We start from the raw sequence: 19,580 nt of genomic DNA on the forward strand, positions 1-19,580 counted from the left end.
TTTCTGTTTTGTTTTGTTTTTCCATTTTATTGTTTTGGATGCAGTTCGGAATGTTTCAGCATTTTCCAGCTTAATGATTTCCAAATAATTCTCTGTCTAGAACATTTGATTCATAACTATGTGGCATTTTAGTCCAGGTTTTGAGAAGAGAATTTGAGCTAATTCAGATGCTTCACATTCACTAATAAGATGACAGTGTTAAATAATTATGCAATACAAGTTTCAGGGAATTGGTGCCTCAGAAAGGACTTTCTGGTTTCTTCTACAGAGATGACTGTGTAGTTGCTGCCACAGGAGGGGTCATTATGGTTTTTTATTATATGATGGCTTTTAAAAATTTTGTGAACCATCCTGAGTCAACTATGTGTGAGTTGGGTGGATATTTAAATTTGCTTTATGATAGAGAGAGGGAGATATTTGATTGAATGCCAAGAGAAGCTTGAACATATTTTTGTAACCTAAGGAAATATAACACTACTAAAAATCTATGACACTCTCTTTTGATTTGCTCAAATAATGTTGTCTGATGTAGAAGGTCACTGCATGTTTGGGTATTTTGCTATTGTTTGTGTTTTAAATTAAATTGCACAAAATAGTCTCATTTTATTAGTCTTCAGTTGTCTGCTTAGCTCTGCTATTAGGGACAAACTCAATAAAGGCTATTTGTCTGTATTTCAGAAAAATTCTGGCTCTACTCCCAATAGCTTCTCAATTATTTTATTACTTCCTGGCTGCCATTAAGTGATCAAATCTCTCTTTCTCTCTTCCCATTATGTTGCATCCTATCCACTTCTCCCCCTTTTTGCTTTTTGCAAGCTGGTTGAAAATTTGGCAGAATTGTTGTGCTGATGCCTTCCGGTGAGAAAACTTTAATTCATCCTGGAGCTCCTCTGATTTCAGGGAATGTAAATCCTATCACATCCCACCCAAAATAAGAAAAAGGTGTTCGATGAAGATGAAATCAAATGTAATGCATGAGATTTTTTAAAACAAATGAAATGTTGCAGCCTCTGCAACTCACTGATTTTTCTTTACTTGTGAGTAAAGGTAAAGGAGTCCCTATGGGTTTTACTCAGCTAGTCATTGCCGACTTTAGGGGGCAGTGGGCATCTCTGTTTCAAGAACCATTGAGCCAGTGCTGATTGAAGACATTTCTACGGTCATGTGGCCAGCATAATATCATAGAACACTGTTACTTTCCCACCAAAGTGGCACCTATTTATCTATTTGCAGTTGCATGCTTTTGAACTGCTAGGTTGGCAGGAGCTAGGGTGAGTATGGGAGCTCAGCTCATCATATGACACTTGGGTCTTGAACCTGGGCTGTTAGCTTTCCTAGCCGACAAGCCCAGCATCTGAACTGCTGAGCTATTGCATCGCTCTTCTACTGCTTAACTTGTGAATAGCCAGCAATAAATTGGTATTTTATCCTGTAGAATGCTATTGTGAATTCAATGAGTTTTAAGTTGGATTGCAAAAGGGAAGTTCAGGCCATGTGATATTGTTTTCCTTTTATGGTATTTGTGATTTTATTACTGGTAATGTGCACAGTTGTCTTACAGTTTTGGAATTCTAGTGTTAAAAAAAATCACACATTAAAAACAGTTATGCTTACATGAGTACACAATATTTTGTATTTCTACCATTCCAGTTTTACCAAACTAAAAAAGAAATATATGGGATGTTGCATAAAAACAACTGGAAATGTGCTTATAATTAATACACTGTTGTGAATGAGAGATTGAGATGCATTCAACAAACAATTTTCAGGTTTGCTTAGAGAAAGTAAAAGATAAAGGTTTCCCTATCAGTTGTGTCAGCTCCAGGGCATGATGCTTATCTCCATTTCTTGGCCAAGCGAGCCAGCATTTTCCGACGACAATTTCCATGGTCATGTGGTCAGCATAGTTACATGCCAGAGGTGCACGAAGAGCTGTTATCTTCCCAACAAAGTGGTACCTTTATATAAATGCAGCGTGGTGCCCCTTTTTTCACAGTCATATATAAAAAGGGCTATAGCCCTAGGAAGAAGGAAATGGCAAACAACTTATGAAACCTTGCCAAAGAAACTACAGGGACTTGCCAGGCGCACCTTCAAGTAAGTGTTGACTCTTGACAACTGCCTGTCAAGTCCCTGTAGTTTCTTTGGCAAGGTTTCATAAGTTGTTTGCCATTTCCTTCTTCCTAGGGCTGAGAGGGAATGACTGGCCTAAAGTCACCCAGCTGTCTTTGTGCCTAAGGTCGGATTAGAATTCACTTAATAACTACAGCAAACTGGCTTTTTTAAGAACGATACTAATAGAACCAAATAAACGAACAGACCAGTTGTATTCCTTGAAAGTATTGTTAGCTTTCAAACAAGTGGAACTAAATGAGCCCGAAATGTAAAATACAGGTCGTTCTCAACTTACAACAGTTCATTTCGTGACCATTTGAAGTTACAACAGCACTGAAAAAAAGTGTTTTATGACCATTTTTCACACTTGTGACCGTTGCAGCATCTCCACAGTCACGTGACCAAAATTCATATGCTTGGCAACTGACTCTTATTTATGCTGGTTGCAGGGTCCCAGGGTCAACTGTTCACCTTTGTGGCCTTCTGATAAGCAAAAGTCATGGGGAAGCCAGATTCACTTAACAACCATGTTACCAATTTACCAGCTACAGTGATTCACTATAACAACTGTGGCAAAATTCACTTAACAACAGTTTCGCTTACAAACATTTTGAGCTCAATTGTGGTCATAAGTGGAGGACTACCTACCTGTAGTCAGGGTCCTCCTTGGTTTCACCATAGCTTGACGCAGGACAGGATGTGTCTGTTACCAGAGATTGGCTGAAAGAGGACTCTGTTCCTTCAGTTCAAAGAACTTCTCTTCTTTTGAATCCCTTCATCTCTCCCAGCCCAGTGCACTAAAATGAAGTCTTTGCAAATGGTTTCTTGCTGCTCTCCTGGCCTCCAGCCAGTCTTCTGAATGCATCGTACTCATGGCAGCAACTCCCAATCTTTTTACTTTATGTGCATCACCATATAATCAACAAAAGCTTTTGTGAGTCACAAGGCGCCATGATTCACCTAATTCTCCACAGGGTGTCTGTGGGATCCGAACTTAAATTTAAAATGTTTTTAGTGGCCAAAAATCTTGATAGATTTTTGGTCAGGAATGCCAATATTTCATTATCTCTGTTCTTTGTACATAACAAGCCTTCAGGTCTCCTCTGTAGTTATGATCTGCTTGAGAAATGTTATTTTAATAACTTTCCAATGGAAGGACATCTGCATAAGATTTAGGCTGTAGTTTGCTACAAAGCTGTGCATTTGCATCACTGAATTTCAATTCTGCTTCTACATTTTTACCAGTTTTGAGAAGTATGTTGTAGTGTCTCCATTTTAAAAAGCCAGTTCTGTATATCTCTTGGTGTTTTGTGGAAAACAAGATAAATCTAAGTGCAGAGCTGTCAGCATTTTTCAAGCTGTTATTTTTTTCCCTTCATATTCCAACAGTACTGTATGTCCAGTACTGTCAAACTATAGACACCACCGCCATCACTCTTCCCACAGTCATGCGTTTTAATTTAATTATTGGTTGGTAGTCTTTTGACACAGCCCCAAAAGAAACATTGTCATAACAACCATTTGTTTTGTGACCATTCAAAGTTTCAATAGCAGTGAAAAAAGTGAATTATGACTGGTCCTTGCACAATTATCGCAGCATCCCCATGGTCGTGTGATAAAAACATGGGTGCTTGGCAACTGGCATGTATTTACAATGATTGCAGTGCCCTGTCGTCATGTGATCACCATTTACAATTCTCCTAGCCAGCTTCCCACAGTCAATGGGGAAATCAGATTTTCTTAACAACCACAACAGTAGTGATTCACTTACCAAACATGGCAAAAGGTCATTATTTCAGGCTTGATTCCCTTAATAATGAGAGAGAGAGAAAGAGAAAGAGGAGAGAGACAGAGAGGGAGAGACCTACTGCCTAGCTTTTATTTATATATGTGTGTGTGTTTATTTATTTTAGGAGCTATGGGAACTGGGGAGTAAGGTTCGTTCCTCAATGCTTAACTGACCTATAGCTTTCATTGCTATTAGTTTTATGCCGTTAAAAAGGAATTTGACCAACTGCAGCATTGGAAGTGATCATTAGAAGGCTTCCATCTACAGAAGCTCCCTTGATTTGAACAAGAAGTGCTGATAAAAAATCCTTTCATTCATGTCTTTGTGAGGTATTCTGAAGCATCTGATTCACTACTTTTAAAAACAGAAAGTCGTTCAAAGCGTAGCTTTTGTTTCATCCAATCTGATTCATATTTATGAGGTGGATTGTTGTCCTCCTGCCTCTGTTCACAGAATATCCATGCCTGTTAATTACATAACAAGATATGATCCTCCTGAGTTAATGAACTTGCCTTTCTTTTGTCTTCCCCTGCAGGAATCTACATTTTGATTGCAGTTGGAGCAGTGATGATGTTTGTAGGTTTCCTAGGATGTTATGGAGCTATCCAGGAATCACAGTGCCTTCTGGGAACAGTAAGAGATCTTTTATACTCTTGTTTACATTTTCCAGCATTTCCTGTGAGACTTTTATTGAATTTAATGATTACTATTACAATGGCGAACAGTAGAAAGAGTTAATGATCACAAGGCACTCTTATTGTTCCATAGAACTTCCTAGGGTATGTATCAATAATTATGATTTACTGTATTATTTTCCTAACTGAATCTAGTCCAGACATGGGGGGAGGAGGGAGAGGGAGGGAGAGGGAGAGAGAGAGCGCTATGAGGACACATAGAGTTGTTTGGAGAAGACATGAAACATTCCTATATAATACAAGCCTGGATTTAAGTGTTTTCTGCATTTAAGAAAAGCCGTTCACTTTCCCTCCCACTAACTCAATCATTTGAGATAGTGACAACTGTTTTGTTGTAACCTTTAGGCCAAGATGGCTTCCTCTTGGTTGCTTCTGCATTTATTTGTTACTTTCACAGTCACATATAAAAAGGGCCCTTTCTAACTCCAACACCAACAGCTTTCCCTGAAAAGGTGTCCTGGATTTGGAGTGCCGTCCCACTTGAGGACAATACTGAATTCTTTTCAGCACCAAGTTAAAAACATAATAGAACATACAATTCAATATGTTGTCTTTATATATGTAAATGTTTCTAAGCTGGTTGATTCAGATGTTTTAGATTTCAATATTAGTCTAAACATTACAAGACATTATGGGAATTACAACCCAAAACATCTGGGCACTAGACTACTCACTTCTGTTTATTGTACTGATTTTTTTTCTTTTACATACACTGGGCATAGCTCCTTTCTGGAATGAAAATTTGGGATATACATTTCTGAAATAAATTTGGACACTACATCGTAGAAAGCTTTTCTACTATAGGTCCTCAGGGAAGAACTGTACCACTCTGCACAACCTCCATTGACATTAGAAGTGTGTTATAACTGAGTCTTACAATTTTGGAGACTTATTTTTCCAGAACACATGCTATTAGATTACCTTTAGCATCTTCAGAGGAAGAGAATGAATAATCAAGATCTGCATCTCTACAGATTTCCTTTGAGCGAGCCCCTTCCACTACATCAGCATGATAGATAGAATAACTGGCTTTTGAGACTGTAATTCATCTGGGAGGTATTTTCTCTGTTTCTTTTTATTCCAATCCTCCTATATACAGTGTGAATATGAAGCAAACTGGTAGCGGTCTTGAATGGAAGGTTAAACAAAATGTTTGCCTTATTAACTGAGGGCTAAAACCAATAACGGCTTTAAGAACACAAGTAAAAACAGTATTTAATCATTTGGTGCTCAACAGCTGAGTCAATCACTGCAAAATATATGGATGAACCAAAGACTTTGTCTTCAATGGAAATGCCTATAGATTTCCTTAACCTGATATTTATCTTTTTTTTAAAATTTCAGTTTTTTACATGCCTCGTCATCTTATTTGCTTGTGAAGTGGCTGCTGGCATCTGGGGATTTGTTAATAAGGATCAGGTAAACATTATGACTGTCTATTTTATTGTTTTATGTTTATGATGCATCTGAGAGCTTTACAACTACTTGAGGGTTAGAAGTTTAATGTTTGTTGTGGCATAGGTATCCCAGATGTTCAAAGCCACTTTGTTTTCGTTTTCCCAGTCTCCCAACCTCCCAGTAGGTTGGTTTGATTGACTGCCAGGCTAAATATTTATAGAAGATAGGGTTGTCCTGCTGCGTCTTTACTTGCTTTTTGCTTCTGATGAGTAGCATGAACAGTTTCATAAGATATTCTTCTCAATACCTCCCTGCTCTGTGCTAGCCAACCTGCTGCAGCAGAAAGCGTATATTGCCGTAATTTGCAATTAATGGAGTACAAGAAAATAATGGTATTTGATATATTACATCGAAAGGTGAGAAAGATGGGATAAGCAACAATTCTAAATCCTAACTTCTCAAAGAAAGCTGGTGGTAATGAAAGCTTGCCAGTGAGCTTCCTGATTTACTAGGAATTGAGTCTTGGATTTGTTTCCTCTGAAACCAATCCTGGGGTCATGTCACTTCAGCAGCTATGAAATGGTGTCAGTTTTAATACATTAAGGATGTTCAGTCCCTGGAGAGCAGCACGATGCCCCACCTGCTGGTGCCATAACAAACTATTTGTCTGCTGTCCTCGCTTCCTTTCCATTTGTTTTGGAAAGCAGGCTCCAATTCTGGAAGCTTAATAAAAATATATATATACTGCAACTATCTACCTGTCACCTGGAGCTGCTATGATGCATACATAGATGGTGCTTTTACAAGTGTCATGATAGGCAGGAGACAAATCCTTGTCCCTAAGAGTTTAACAATCCTGATTTCAGGATAGGGTGAGAAAAAAGACTGTTGAAGCGGTGGGTCTTAGAATGTAAGGTTGCTGTGTAGTACAGATATTCCCAACCTTTTCAGTTTTGCAGACAGGCAGGGGAGGAGAGGGATGGTTCCACACGCGTGGTTGGCACGTCCATGCACACACAGCTCCATTTGCGCAAGCGGAAGGCATGGGTGTCTGCTGCTGCACAAATGGAGTGTGTTCACCCACAGGTCACATGACTGAGGATGCACGCACACTCACCACTTTCATAGCCAGTTCCGAAAGGCTCAAGGCCCAGTGGTGGGCCACAGCCGGGGTTGGGGATCCCTGAAGTAGAAGGCTGCTATTTCCTATATTAACCTGTCAATCATTCTTCTTCTATCTGGCTTCCTTCCTGAATTTTTTATAGCAGTCACATACCAATTATTCTTCAGTCCCGTCGAACCTCCTAAGGATGTGTTTCTGCAAACTTTAGGGTCCCTCAGATCATCTATTTGTTCTCTCTTGAATGTAAATTATGCTGTTTTTCCTACTTAAGAATTGGTCTTTAGAGAACTGAATTTGCAGTTTTTTCCATGGCCGTTCTAGTTTCTAAGGCACATGGATTTTGCATGTTCTTGTAATTCATCAAAACATCTGTAACAAGGCACTACTGAGATACGAAAAAACACATGCACTTTTTTGAATTGTCGTATTTCCTTTTATTCTCTCTCTCAAAATATATGTACTGTAAAGTGAATGCCAGTATAACAAGACTAGATCTTGAGGAAGGATTCATGTACTGCTGAGTTGATTTGTTCAATGTTCCCTTTGTTTCTTTTCTTGGCTATCCATGTTATTCTCAGCTCCAACACCTAAATTCAGAAGTATCAAATGGTGTTTTGTTTTGTTTTTTCCACATCCAGCTTTTTCAGAGAGCAACTTTCACTTCCATAAGGTGTCATAGGGAATATCATTGCCTGCACTATTCTGATCTTTTTAGGTACAGACATATAGTATATGAATATCTTTTCCAAGGCCTTTATGGCTGCTTTACTATATGACATACTTCTTGACTGCATGTTTTGTTATTTTTAATAGTTATACTAAAAGACAAGCGCTCTCTGCAGCTTCAATATCTTTGAAGTCAATTCTAAGGCTCATTGTTATAGCTGTTTTCATTAATTTTTATTTATGTCTAATCTGAATCCTATTTTTTTCACTTGGCTTATGTTACTACAGTACACAGGTCTTTTGCCTTTCAGAGCTATCAGAGTAGTGCCATCAGCTTAGTGCAGACTATTACTAATGCTTCTTCCTCCAATTTTAAAACCATCCTTATTTTCTTCCAATGAAGCTTCCCTTATATTCAGCATATAAATTGAATAAATTAGGTTACAATATTTGGCTTTGTCATAATCCTTTGCAAGTCTATTTTGCCATGTTCTATGACTTTCCACCTCTATAGGTTTCCCACAAATTGTTTTGGGATTCCCACTTTTCTAAGCATATTCTCCAATTTGACCATCAACCCAATTATATTCTCCCAGTAACTATATTATTACTTATTTGCAGAAATTGGTAGCAATATTATTCATTCATTGAATCAGTGAATTAATGTATCCTTTTTTGGAGTGTATGTTTGGATTATCATAAAATCTTACTAACCTTGTTAGTAGTACTATTATTTCCTTTCCTAAAGGCAAATAAAAGTTTTCTTTTTCTTTCTTGTTGCTCTCTGGCTGAATCTCTCCTCCCTTGTCTGGTTTCTTTCTACCCAACCTCACTCATTGCTCCAAAATGATTACACCAGTGAAGAGACAATAATATGAATCTGATATATTATTCTATATTCCATTTATCCTGCTTTCAGAGATGTAGTTTTAGTTTTGATTATGCACAAAGGAAGTGCACAAGAATAATTTAACTGACCTATATCCATTTTTCAGTATCAAATAGCCACTTCGTTTTAATTACTACTGCTATCTTATAAAACCCTAAGTGTACAAATGGTGAAAATTGTATTGTACCTTTTTCCAATAGTCCGTTCCAAGTAGGACATGGGCATTATGTTACATTTAAAACTCTTTCCCCAAGGCAAATTATTCCAAAAATTTTCTGTTTTTAAATTAAATCAGACATCCAACTTCTTAGCTGCTCACATTTCAAGGGGGAATTTAGAATGGGAAAAACAACTTTACTGTATGTAGCATGTTAGTGAACAGCTGGCTCTGATGTCTAATTGTCGGTATAATTGCTCATTGTTGACATTTTGTCCAAAGCAAGAGAATGGGATGAATTTCTTTAAAAATAGAAATAGCATTTTAGGCTTATATACCATCCCATAGTGTTTTACATGCACTCTCTGGGCAGTTTACAGTGTAAGCATTATTTGCATATTGCTCCCAACAATCTGGATTCTCATTTTACCAACTTCATAAGGATGAAAGGCTGAGTCAACTTTGAGCTGGTCAGGATCAAACTCCAAGTTGTGGGCAGAGTTAGCCTGAAATACTACACTTTAACCACTATGCCACCACTTCAGTACACTATCTTATTCACTCTGCAGTATTATTATGAATTATTATATAAAATGATAGCTTTGGAATTGTGGATTGCAACATTCAGGATGATTGATTTACTACTCTTTTTTAAACTCACAAGGGGGAATTCAATATTTTGCTTGCATATTTCAGCTTGGATATATAAAATTAAGAGATCAAAGCAATCTCACAGATGCAAAGAGAGAGCAGGATTTTTCTGTTTGTATCTTCTTCCAGATAGTGCCTTTTATTTTTCTTTGATGTTTTGTTTATTTACCCTGTTTTCTTATACAGTTTTGAACTACTTTTAAACAATTTTACGAAACATAGTGTATTATTTCTTTATTGATGCTGTCTGGATGTATCAGACCAGGGATGTCAAACTAGTGGCCCACGGGCTGGATGAATCATGCATAGGCCTTGCCCATCCCAGCTCCACGAATGGGAAAAATGTCACAAAACATCATCTGATGGCAATGTGACACAACGAGTTTGACACCAGTGTATTAGACTATAAAAGTCTTTACAGACATTAAGGTGCCAAGTTGTGGAAGCCTGAAAACAAATATTGATAGTGTCTTTTTTGTTTCAAACTGAATTCATAGCAGAATTAAGATAAAACAAGAGAAGATGTTTAAAGTAGTTCTTCTGGAATAATTTGTATTCTATAATCATATCCTGAAAAGCTTTCAAGATCTGTCCAAAAGGACTAACAAAGGCTACATGTTGTGTTTGAGGTGAAAACGTGAAGAATCTCTTTTAAAAAAACACTGTTACTCTTAGTTCTGGTCATTCTTCTCTTTTAATGAAAGAATCATTCCTTGCAAAGGCACTTCATACTGTTCTCTAGTCAAAACATTTTCATAGTTTAAAGATGAAAAATGACACTCCAGAGGTTGTCTAGAAGTGGTAATAGGCAGAGAAAGGAGTACTAGTATATTACAATCAACATGACTGTTTTTAATACAAATAAATGCTACAGAACAAGGGTCTCCAACCTTGTCAACTTTAAGACTTGTGGACTTCAACTCCCAGAATTCCTCAGCCAGCACAAAATTATCTGCTACAGTGTCCTACCAGTCAATGACTACTTCAGCTTCAACCACAACAATACAAGAGCACACAACGGATGCAAACTCAATGTAAACTGCTCCAAAGTTGATTGCAGAAAGTATGACTTCAGCAACAAAGTGGTCAATGCCTGGAATGTACTACCTGACTCTGTAGTTACATCCTCAAACCCCCACTCCTTTAACCTCCAAACTAGCTCACCCCATTCCTAAGAGGTCTGTAAGGGGCGTGCATAAGTACACCACCGTGCCACCCGTCCCTGTCCTAATGTCCCCATTTAATCGTACCTATTTTCTGTATTCATGTTTATACTTATACCTATTATCTTGTAAGCGATTGACAAATCAAATAAATAAATATATATATAAATAAATAAATTCTGAGAGTTGAAGTCCACAAGTCTTAAAGTTGACAAGTTGGAGACCCCTGCTACAGAATACAGTAGCAATTAAAACTCTTCAGGGATTTCCAGACTCATCCTCATGGTCAGGTCAGGGTCTTCAGCATACACACAATAGGAACAATACTGTATCCTTTTCTGCACCTGTTTCCTTTCCCAAACATTTTTGGAAGCTGATGTATACAATTACAACAGCCGTTGGAACCTAAGATACGTCAAAAACACTACATCTTTTCTTTCAAAGGAGATACAAGACAATTCACGCTCTGCCCGGGCTAGTCACCAAGCCACCTTCCTTAAGCACATTTTGTCCAAATCAAGCTTCATTTGATTTTTTTTTTATCTTGCTCGCTGATTCTCAAAAAGTAGCTACCCATGACACTGTATTAGTTAAAAAAAAAAAAACCTCTTGGTGACATTACCAGACCCCAGGAAGCAGCACATAAGACATATGCACTGTGTAATGTTTCCTATGTTAAGGTTTACATATTACTTCTACAGTACAACTGAATGTTGTCCTAAGTTATTTTATTGTGCATAGAGTCCCTGCTCATCAGTATAGTTTATACCATGATTCATGTTGTGTAATTTTCTCATCACTACTAAACACTTCCTGTTTAGAGTTTCCACAATCCTTGAATGCTTAGTAGGCTGTTTTACGCCACAGTTAGGACGTTTAACAGTAGGTATTTTTCCCCCACTCCCACTGGAAGCAGAGTATTTAAAAAAGTTCTGATATTCCCCAGTGACAGAGTTATACCCCTTCTCTAATTTTAGAATAACAAGCCAGAATGGGGGTGGGGGGGACCCTTCACAATAAGTCCGGTGTACTATTTCGTGGATACATAGTTCCGTATTGTCAACTAGCTTCAACTAAGTGGTGATTGTGGATCTGAAAATTTAATTCAGGTGTCTTTGTTGTTTGGTTATCCAGTTGTTAAGATTATTGGAATCCGCAAGATCAAGCAGCTGAATAGACCAATGGGGAAAGAGTACCTGTAAAAGCCCATAAGAGAGTATATTGTCCCCTATTCTCTTTTGCAGATTGCCAAAGATCTCAAACAGTTTTATGATCAAGCATTGACTCAATCAAAAGACAATAATGAGAACAAAGCAAAAAAGGCAACTGCTGTTGTGAAAACCTTCCAAGAAACAGTAAGTAATATAGTACACTTTTGTTGGGGATCAAATTTAATCTTCACAATATTTTGCTTTCTCAGTTAGTTGGTTAAATACCTGCTTGAAGTAACTGTCGATTAGAGGTAGTCCTTGTTCAGTAATCACAATTGAGACCAGCAACTGGATCATTAAGCAAAATGGCTGCTAAGTGTAACTGTGACTGTACTTACAATCTAAACTTCAGCTCAATAACTCTTGAGTGGCTTACAGTTCAAAAATATATTAAAATATATTAAAATTAATTTTAATAAAAATAAAAACATCCAAAGTAGTCATGTATTTGTGTACTATACAAATACATTTATATATATATATTTAAACGTATATTTATATGTTTGATTTAGTAATACGTAACTCAAAAATGGTAGGTAGCCATTAAAGTAGCACAATAGTATGTAAAAGTATTATTTGATTAATTTACATCTCACATTTATTTTACAACCTGGAATGACATACAACTGTGATATGATATCCTGTCCTTTCTTTAAAAAATAAAAAATACTTTAGTACTTATTAAAATAGCTATTTAAAAAATAGAATTACAAAATGGCATTCAGCTATAAATTAAAGTACAATCTAAATTATAATTACTGTAATTTACAGTAAATGTGTGATGAACTTAAAATGGCCTCACACACAACTGTTTTTCATGCCATTAGTTGTAATAAAAAAATTGCAGGACACATACATAGAAAGTGCCTTCCTTGCTAATGACAGGGTGATGAAGCAATTTAACTTGATTTATAGCTTACACGGACAAGGCTTGCAGTCACTTGTCCAGAAGGAACCAAAATGCAAGAAAGACAGTATAATTTATAAGTTGTACAATGAATCCAAAGAAGAAAATATTCAACAATGTGGTTTGGGGAATCTTTTTTTAGGTCATTGCCATGGAAAGTTCATTTTTAAAACAACTGGACAAGAATAGTTATTACTAGATTTTTTTTTATTACTAGATTTTGTACATACATGCAAACATACATAGATGCATATTTTATACATACATTTACAAAATATTTTACACAATTTCTACGATTAATTCAGCATAGCTACCCCTGTATCTATTTTCCTATTACATGTTTCATTTAAGGACAAGCTGCATTTTCAAAATATATTATGTTTCCTTTCTGCCATGCCATTTACACAAGCCTTCCAAATGTATACAGGCAGTTCTTGGTTAAAGAACAAGCCCAGTTCCTAACTTTGTATTTAACTCAAATTTGCATTTAAATCAGAATTTGTCAAACATAAAACACCACACATGAAGGATCAATTAAACAAATTTTGTCGGTAAAAGCCTATATGTAGGAATCTTCTCAACTATACCTGCTTAGAGTTAGATAAGAATCAACAGCACTGGGGGGGGGGGTGAGCATATAGGGATTCTAGGCTGATTCCCCTTTTCACTCCACCCCCAGGTTCTGCCATCTCTTCTCCTACAGAACTTGTGCTTAGCCTACTTCTAAAAATGGCAAATGGCATTCCTCAAACCAGCAACCCACTGAAGCCACACAATGCTTTCAGGAAGCACTGAAAACAGGCTGTATATTGAAAACGTATGGCTTCAATGGTTCCTGGAAGCATTGCACAGCTTTAGTAGTTAATCAGCTCAGTACCATCTACCACTTTTTGTAATAGGCAATCTGTTTTTATCTGGGAGTTGTCCTTAGGTTGTGTGCTACCCTGCTTCACCCCCCACCACACACAGCAAGAGTTCCAAAAATGTTTATTCAAATGCCTCCAAATAAGTTTTCAGGAAGTATCCACAATGATTAGTTTTGGAGTCCAGGCTTGGCACAGAAAGAGTCCATTGGGAAACTTAGTCCAACACATACACAGAGTCTAAGGAAACAGTCTGCGAAGTAAATGGGTGTATACCCCTGTTAGAATCTGACTCTGAGGGAGAGGAGGAACAGCCGACAGGGAGCGGGAGTGGCTCTGGAGGTTGTGGAGAAAACTGGGGAAGGGCACAGGCCAGCTGGGCATTTAGAGGAAAACCCAGGTCCATCCCCTCTTTATCCTAGGACACACAGGAAGGAGCAGATAAGGGAGAAACGTGAATGATGTGATCTATGGGGGAGGAAAGGGCCTCGATCCCCTTCATGGGCTGCAGCTGTGAGGACTGTTTAAAAGGACAAACTGCGCATGGGCCAGTGCTGGAAGGAAAGCGTGAAAATATTTTTAGTCTGTCCGTTCTTATCGGAGTTCTGGCATCCTTCCCAGTGTGTGTATTTTGATATCTGTGGACGTCTTCAAGCCCTTATCCTGCCTGGTCTCCTTAATTGCTTCAGTGTGATCTGTGTTTTTTTTCTATTTATAATTTATATGTATTTTGAGTTTGAATGGAAATTCTTCCTTTTCACAACTGTTTGTGGGGGAGATTTTTCTCCAGTCAATGATATTTGGACCTTTGAAGCCAAGTTAAAGGAATTAAAGGGACTTCACCTGTTTTTGTGGTTTTGTTGCTTTTGTATCCCATCCTGGGTGATCACAATGGATACAAGGCACACAAACACAAGCGCGCGTGCACACGCACACACACAGCAAGGAACTTGGGCACATTGGTCCAGCTCAAGTCTTCAGGGAGAGATTAACTAGGTGATGCTGCCAGTGGGTCCCTTCACAAGGGGTGAGGTTGCCTCCTCGTGAGTAGTCTGGCCATCTAGTGTTGCACCTGTCTCCTCTCTGCCCTACACGTCCTTGGATCGGGAGGAGGTGTGGACTCCACTTCTTCCTCATCATTAACAGCCGGCAGCTGCTCCCACCTCCTGGCCAACTCATTGGTCCTGTGACTTACAGTATTTTCCCTCAGCCTGTAGTTCATCCGATTGACCCAGCTGAGACTGCTCTGTCAGGCTAGACCCTCCAAGCCCCAATCCTGGCCATTGTACGGCTTCACTGCTTTCCTTTGCCAACCCAAATTCTTCTTCCTCCGCTGAACTTGCGCCAGGAGAGGAGTCGGGTAGCAGATCCATGACAATTGGACATTCTTAACCCAGGAACTGCCTGAACCCATGTGATGAACACAAGAAAAATGGATGGCAACAGACTTGGGCCATTGCTTCCATGTGCTGATGGGCTTCTACTGCAAACAGTATTTTGAAGTAAAAGAAACGAGTGACAGATTGCTTTGGCATACTTGGCCCCTAGTTCTTTACATTCCCTTAAAAAGTCTTCTGCAAAGAAGAAATGGATCGTATGGAACAAGAGTGATTAAAATGAAAATGACAAAGAGCAAAACAGTAATTGTAACTAAAAAAAAAGTAAATATTAAAAACCTTCACCTGCTAATACACCTAAGAATAAAGCTAATGGCATTAAAATAAATGACTGGGGTAAATATAAAATATAGTTTTGATTAAAAGAAAAAAGTTCACTTAAAAATATGAGTAATTTGGACTAGTTTGAAAGTCAGTAAGTCCTGAATTTACTATAAGGAATAAACAAGCAGGTTCTATGCAGAGGTGGTATTCAGTAGGTTCTGACCAGTTCTGGAGAACCGATAGCAGAAATTTTGAGTAGTTCGGAGAATTGGCAAATACCACCTCTGACTAGCCCCGCCCCCATCTATTCTCTGCCTCCTATCGAGTCCCAGCTGATTGGCTGGTCTTCTTTGGTTGCCCTGCACAGGAGAAGGGAGCTGGAAAGCAGGTTAGTGGAGTGGGGAGGGAATGGGGATTTTACAGTATCCTTCCCCTGGAGTGGGGTGGGCATGGAGATTTTGCAGTATCCTTCCCCTGCCACACCCACCAAGACACGCCCACAGAACCGGTGGTAAAAAAAAATTGAATCCCACCACTGGTTCTATGGCTTTTAGTTGGTGTATGCATTATTTTACATGCACCCATACAGAGCTGGGTTATAGGTAATCCTCGACTTACAACCGTTCATTTATTAACTGTTCCAAGTTGCAACAGCAGTGCAGCATCCCCGTGGTCACATCATCAAAATTTGGGTGCCTGGAACTGGCTCATATTTATGGCGGCGGCTGTGTCTTGAAGTCACGTGATCACCTTTTGTGACCTTCTGGCAAGCAAAATCAATGAGGAAATCAGATTCAGTTAACTGTATTAGTAGCTTGCTGTGATTCCCTTAACATCTGTGGTTAGAAAGATTGTAAAATGAGGCAAAGCTGGCTTAACCGATTTCTCATTTAGTAACAGAAATTTTGGGCTCAGTTGTGGTCATAAGTCAAGGACTACCTGTAATCATAAACCTTCCATTTTATTAGACTGCTTCTAATGGCATGGTGATCTGTTTATAAAAAACAGGAAGAGAAGGGAAATAATTCTGCTCTTCTTTGTGAAGTAAAACTCTTCATTGGGATCTTAGCTTCTACATAATTTCACTTAAAAATTATTTTTCCAGTTATTATTGCCTGTTTTTGAGATTCCGGCCTTTTAAGAGTTTTGAAAATCAAGGGATTTGGTTTCCTTTCTGGTTGATAGCTCTCTTTTATAACGATTCTGATACACAATCTCCCCTGTATCCCTGCATGATATGATACAAATTCACTGCAGATGATGAATAAGTAATAGGAGGAAAGTTCAGGTTATTACCATAGGATGAAAATTGGGGTCTTTGAAAAAAAATGTAGTTTAAAATATTTGTAGAAAATATTTACAATTAATTTGTTTTTCTTTTTCTCTCTCTTCCCCCATCCCCGCCCTCCTAGCTAAATTGCTGTGGCAGAGATTCTGTGTTACCTTTGGTCACCAGTGAATGCACTCTAGGAGAAAATATACAAGTAAGGAAATCATCAATATATACATATTTACGCCACTAGACCATTTTATTTTTTTTCCAATTCAACAAAACGCTGGAAAGAAATCATGGAAAGGGGCTTAAGCATTCTCGTCTGATTGGCTGCTCATCAGGAAAATAGCTCTCTGGCATTTGAGCTGAATGAGACCAAATGTATATGATGGGAGAAGCTGACAGTAATGAGATTGAGTTTGAAAATGGTCTGATCCAATCACCCAACACATCCCATGGGGCAAGCATTTGGGGAGCTGCTTGGAATTTGATGACTCTTGCTTTCTAAATCCTCCCCCTTCCAAATTATATGAGCCACAGCATCTGCATCCAGATGCAGAAAGCCACATATATTGTATAGACATGCTGCATTTTGCTGTGTTATCCAGAAGAAATTACAGACGCCTTCTGTAGCCATTGCCAAAGCCGTCTTCTGTGTGATTTCTCTGCTTATCTTATTCGTTTTACAGCACTAGCAGCTGTTGTGGGAGGACTCCTGCCTTAACGTCTTCCATTCCCACAGTTAGAATTTTCAGTGAGTCTAAAGTTCTGTGAGGTTCTAGGTTAAAGTTGTAGTGATGCAAAGTAGGGATGTGCAGAATAATTTAAATTTAAAGGCAGTTCCAATTCAGAGCAAGACATGCATGTGTTTTTTTTTTCCTGCCATGAATTTGGTTCAGATATGGAACAAAACACATTCATTTTATGCAGAATTGTTTTGAGTGTCTCATGCTACTTTAGGTGGTGTGAGTTTATCATGCTGCAAAAGTGGGCGGGAAGAACAGTAAGCTTCATACACTTTTAAATGCCAAGAGGGAAAGAAACAGCCTGGGTACGTGGTTGTCTGTAAGATTAAGTTTATGCACGCACAAGTTAGATTAAACAGTTTTGAAATAAACCCCATTTCTATTAATGATGTGCTTAAAATTAATTTTCTTCCAAGATGTTCTCTTGTCCAAAGGAGATATTTGATTTGAATTGGTCTGCTGACAGGGAAGGGGGAAAGGGAGCCTGGTAATGTCTTTTCGTATTCCTTTCAATTAGCTTGGCTCATGGCAATAGAAAAAGGATATATTTAGATCTGAATTCAAAGAAGGAAGACTAGGAGGAGGATGAAACAAAAGCTTTTATGTCTTGGCTTCAGGTTAGTCAAGTGATGCTGTTAAAATTCTTGTCCCAGCATCTGGAGACTAAACCAGCTCCAGTTTAATCCTACCAAGACTGAGTAGCTGTGGATATTAGGATTACCCCAGATCTGTGGATTCTCCAGCTTCAGTATTGGGATTAGGTATCTCTGATCAAAATTAGTGGCCAACCTGGAGATCACCTTCCACTCATATCTCCTGCTTGAAGAATAGGTGGCAGCTGTGGCCAAGAAGAATTTGCATGACTTGAGGGCCACATACTCCTTCCTGATCAAGAGAAGCAGACAATCACTCATGCCCTGGTCACTTTGCAGTTTGATTGCTGCAGTGAACACTACATGGCACTGACCTTGAAGGCTCCCTTCATGCTCCAACTGATCCAGAATGCAGTAGCATAGGCAGCCATGGGCATACCTCATTGTGCCCATGTGCTATCATTGCCTTGTGAGCTATACCGAGGTGCTTCCAGGTTCAATTCAAGATGCACATGTAAAGTTCTAGATGACCCCAGGGCCAAAATATCTGAGAAACTCTGTATGTCTCATAGTTTCTGCCCAGCAGACAAAAACTAGCAGAGTTGGCACACTCCAATTCCCTTTGATTAAACAGTGTCTTCTGTCAAGAGCCATGTTGTGTGTCTTCTCTACTGTAAAGCCTGCTCTCTGGAAATCATTCTAGATATTTATATAGGTCTTAAAATATACATGATGTCTTTGTAAACCTGGTTGCTCTCTAAGATCTTGGGGACAAGATAAGTATTGTCTCCTTGCCAGGTGGGTTTCTGTCTGTATAATTTGTTTTTCAGAAAAAATGTTGATTTTGTTTCTTATTGTTGCATGTTTTATATTGTGAATTGTCCAGAGCAATACTGAAAATGTAATAAATAAATCTGTACTCTTTTACTTCAGCTAAGCAGTTGTCACTCTAAAATTGATGAGCTGTTCTCTGGAAAGCTGTACTTGATTGGCATTGCTGCCATAGTAGTGGCTGTAATCATGGTAAGTGCTGGCTTTGTTGTGCACAGTGGAATGTTCCTAAAGAGCAAAATACATTGCCACACTTTCAGGAATTCTGTGTAGCTGGACATTGAGAGGTTAAAAAGGGGGGAGGGGAGCTTGACCTTCCAATCATGTATTATCCTATTCACCAGGTTTGTGGTTTTGGATTGGGGAAGGGAGTTTATTACCAAGATGAATTTGTTGCCAAGAATAAGCTTGGAAAGCAAAGATACGCAAGAGCTCTTTCCATCTCATTGAATAATATTCGGTCTTGCTAAGAAGAAATAACAGACATGCCACTCCCCTCTTCGATTGTGATGGCTGTGAAGATAATTTCCTGTATCTATCAAGGGATCTTTGTCCCTGGGGAAGCTGATGTGCATTATCCCAAAGAGAAAAGAGGCCCTGCCACTTCTGCCAATATTCCTTAATGTTCTCCTTCTCTGGCAGAAAAAGCTGCAGGTTGACCATGCAAAAGCCTTTCTCTTGGGCCTCCAGGCAGCAAGGCTGAGAAAGGGAACCTTTTAGCTCAGCCTTTCCCAGGTTGGATACACTTCAGTGTATGAAGATCAATTCCAGAATTTCCTAAACAGGAGAATTCATGCTGGGAATGCATCTGGAAGGGACAAAAGTTGAGGAAAGGCTGTTGCAGGCAAG

The 19,580-nt window shown here is 38.6% G+C and overlaps 1 protein-coding gene across 1 annotated transcript in view; it reads left to right on the forward strand.

Moving 5' to 3' along the window:
• CD81 (CD81 molecule) overlaps positions 1-19,580 on the forward strand; it is a 65,226-nt gene that overhangs the window by 40,712 nt on the left and 4,934 nt on the right. Inside the window, exons 3-7 of the mRNA XM_026706558.2 lie at positions 4,440-4,537; positions 5,944-6,018; positions 11,891-12,001; positions 16,701-16,772; positions 18,834-18,923. Coding sequence (XP_026562343.2) covers positions 4,440-4,537; positions 5,944-6,018; positions 11,891-12,001; positions 16,701-16,772; positions 18,834-18,923 — 446 coding nt within the window. The remainder of the gene's footprint in view (positions 1-4,439; positions 4,538-5,943; positions 6,019-11,890; positions 12,002-16,700; positions 16,773-18,833; positions 18,924-19,580) is intronic.

Source organism: Pseudonaja textilis, chromosome 1 (genome assembly GCF_049901715.1).
Source record: "Pseudonaja textilis isolate UNSWEBS1 chromosome 1, rPseTex1.2, whole genome shotgun sequence".
Classification (NCBI taxonomy): domain Eukaryota; kingdom Metazoa; phylum Chordata; class Lepidosauria; order Squamata; family Elapidae; genus Pseudonaja; species Pseudonaja textilis.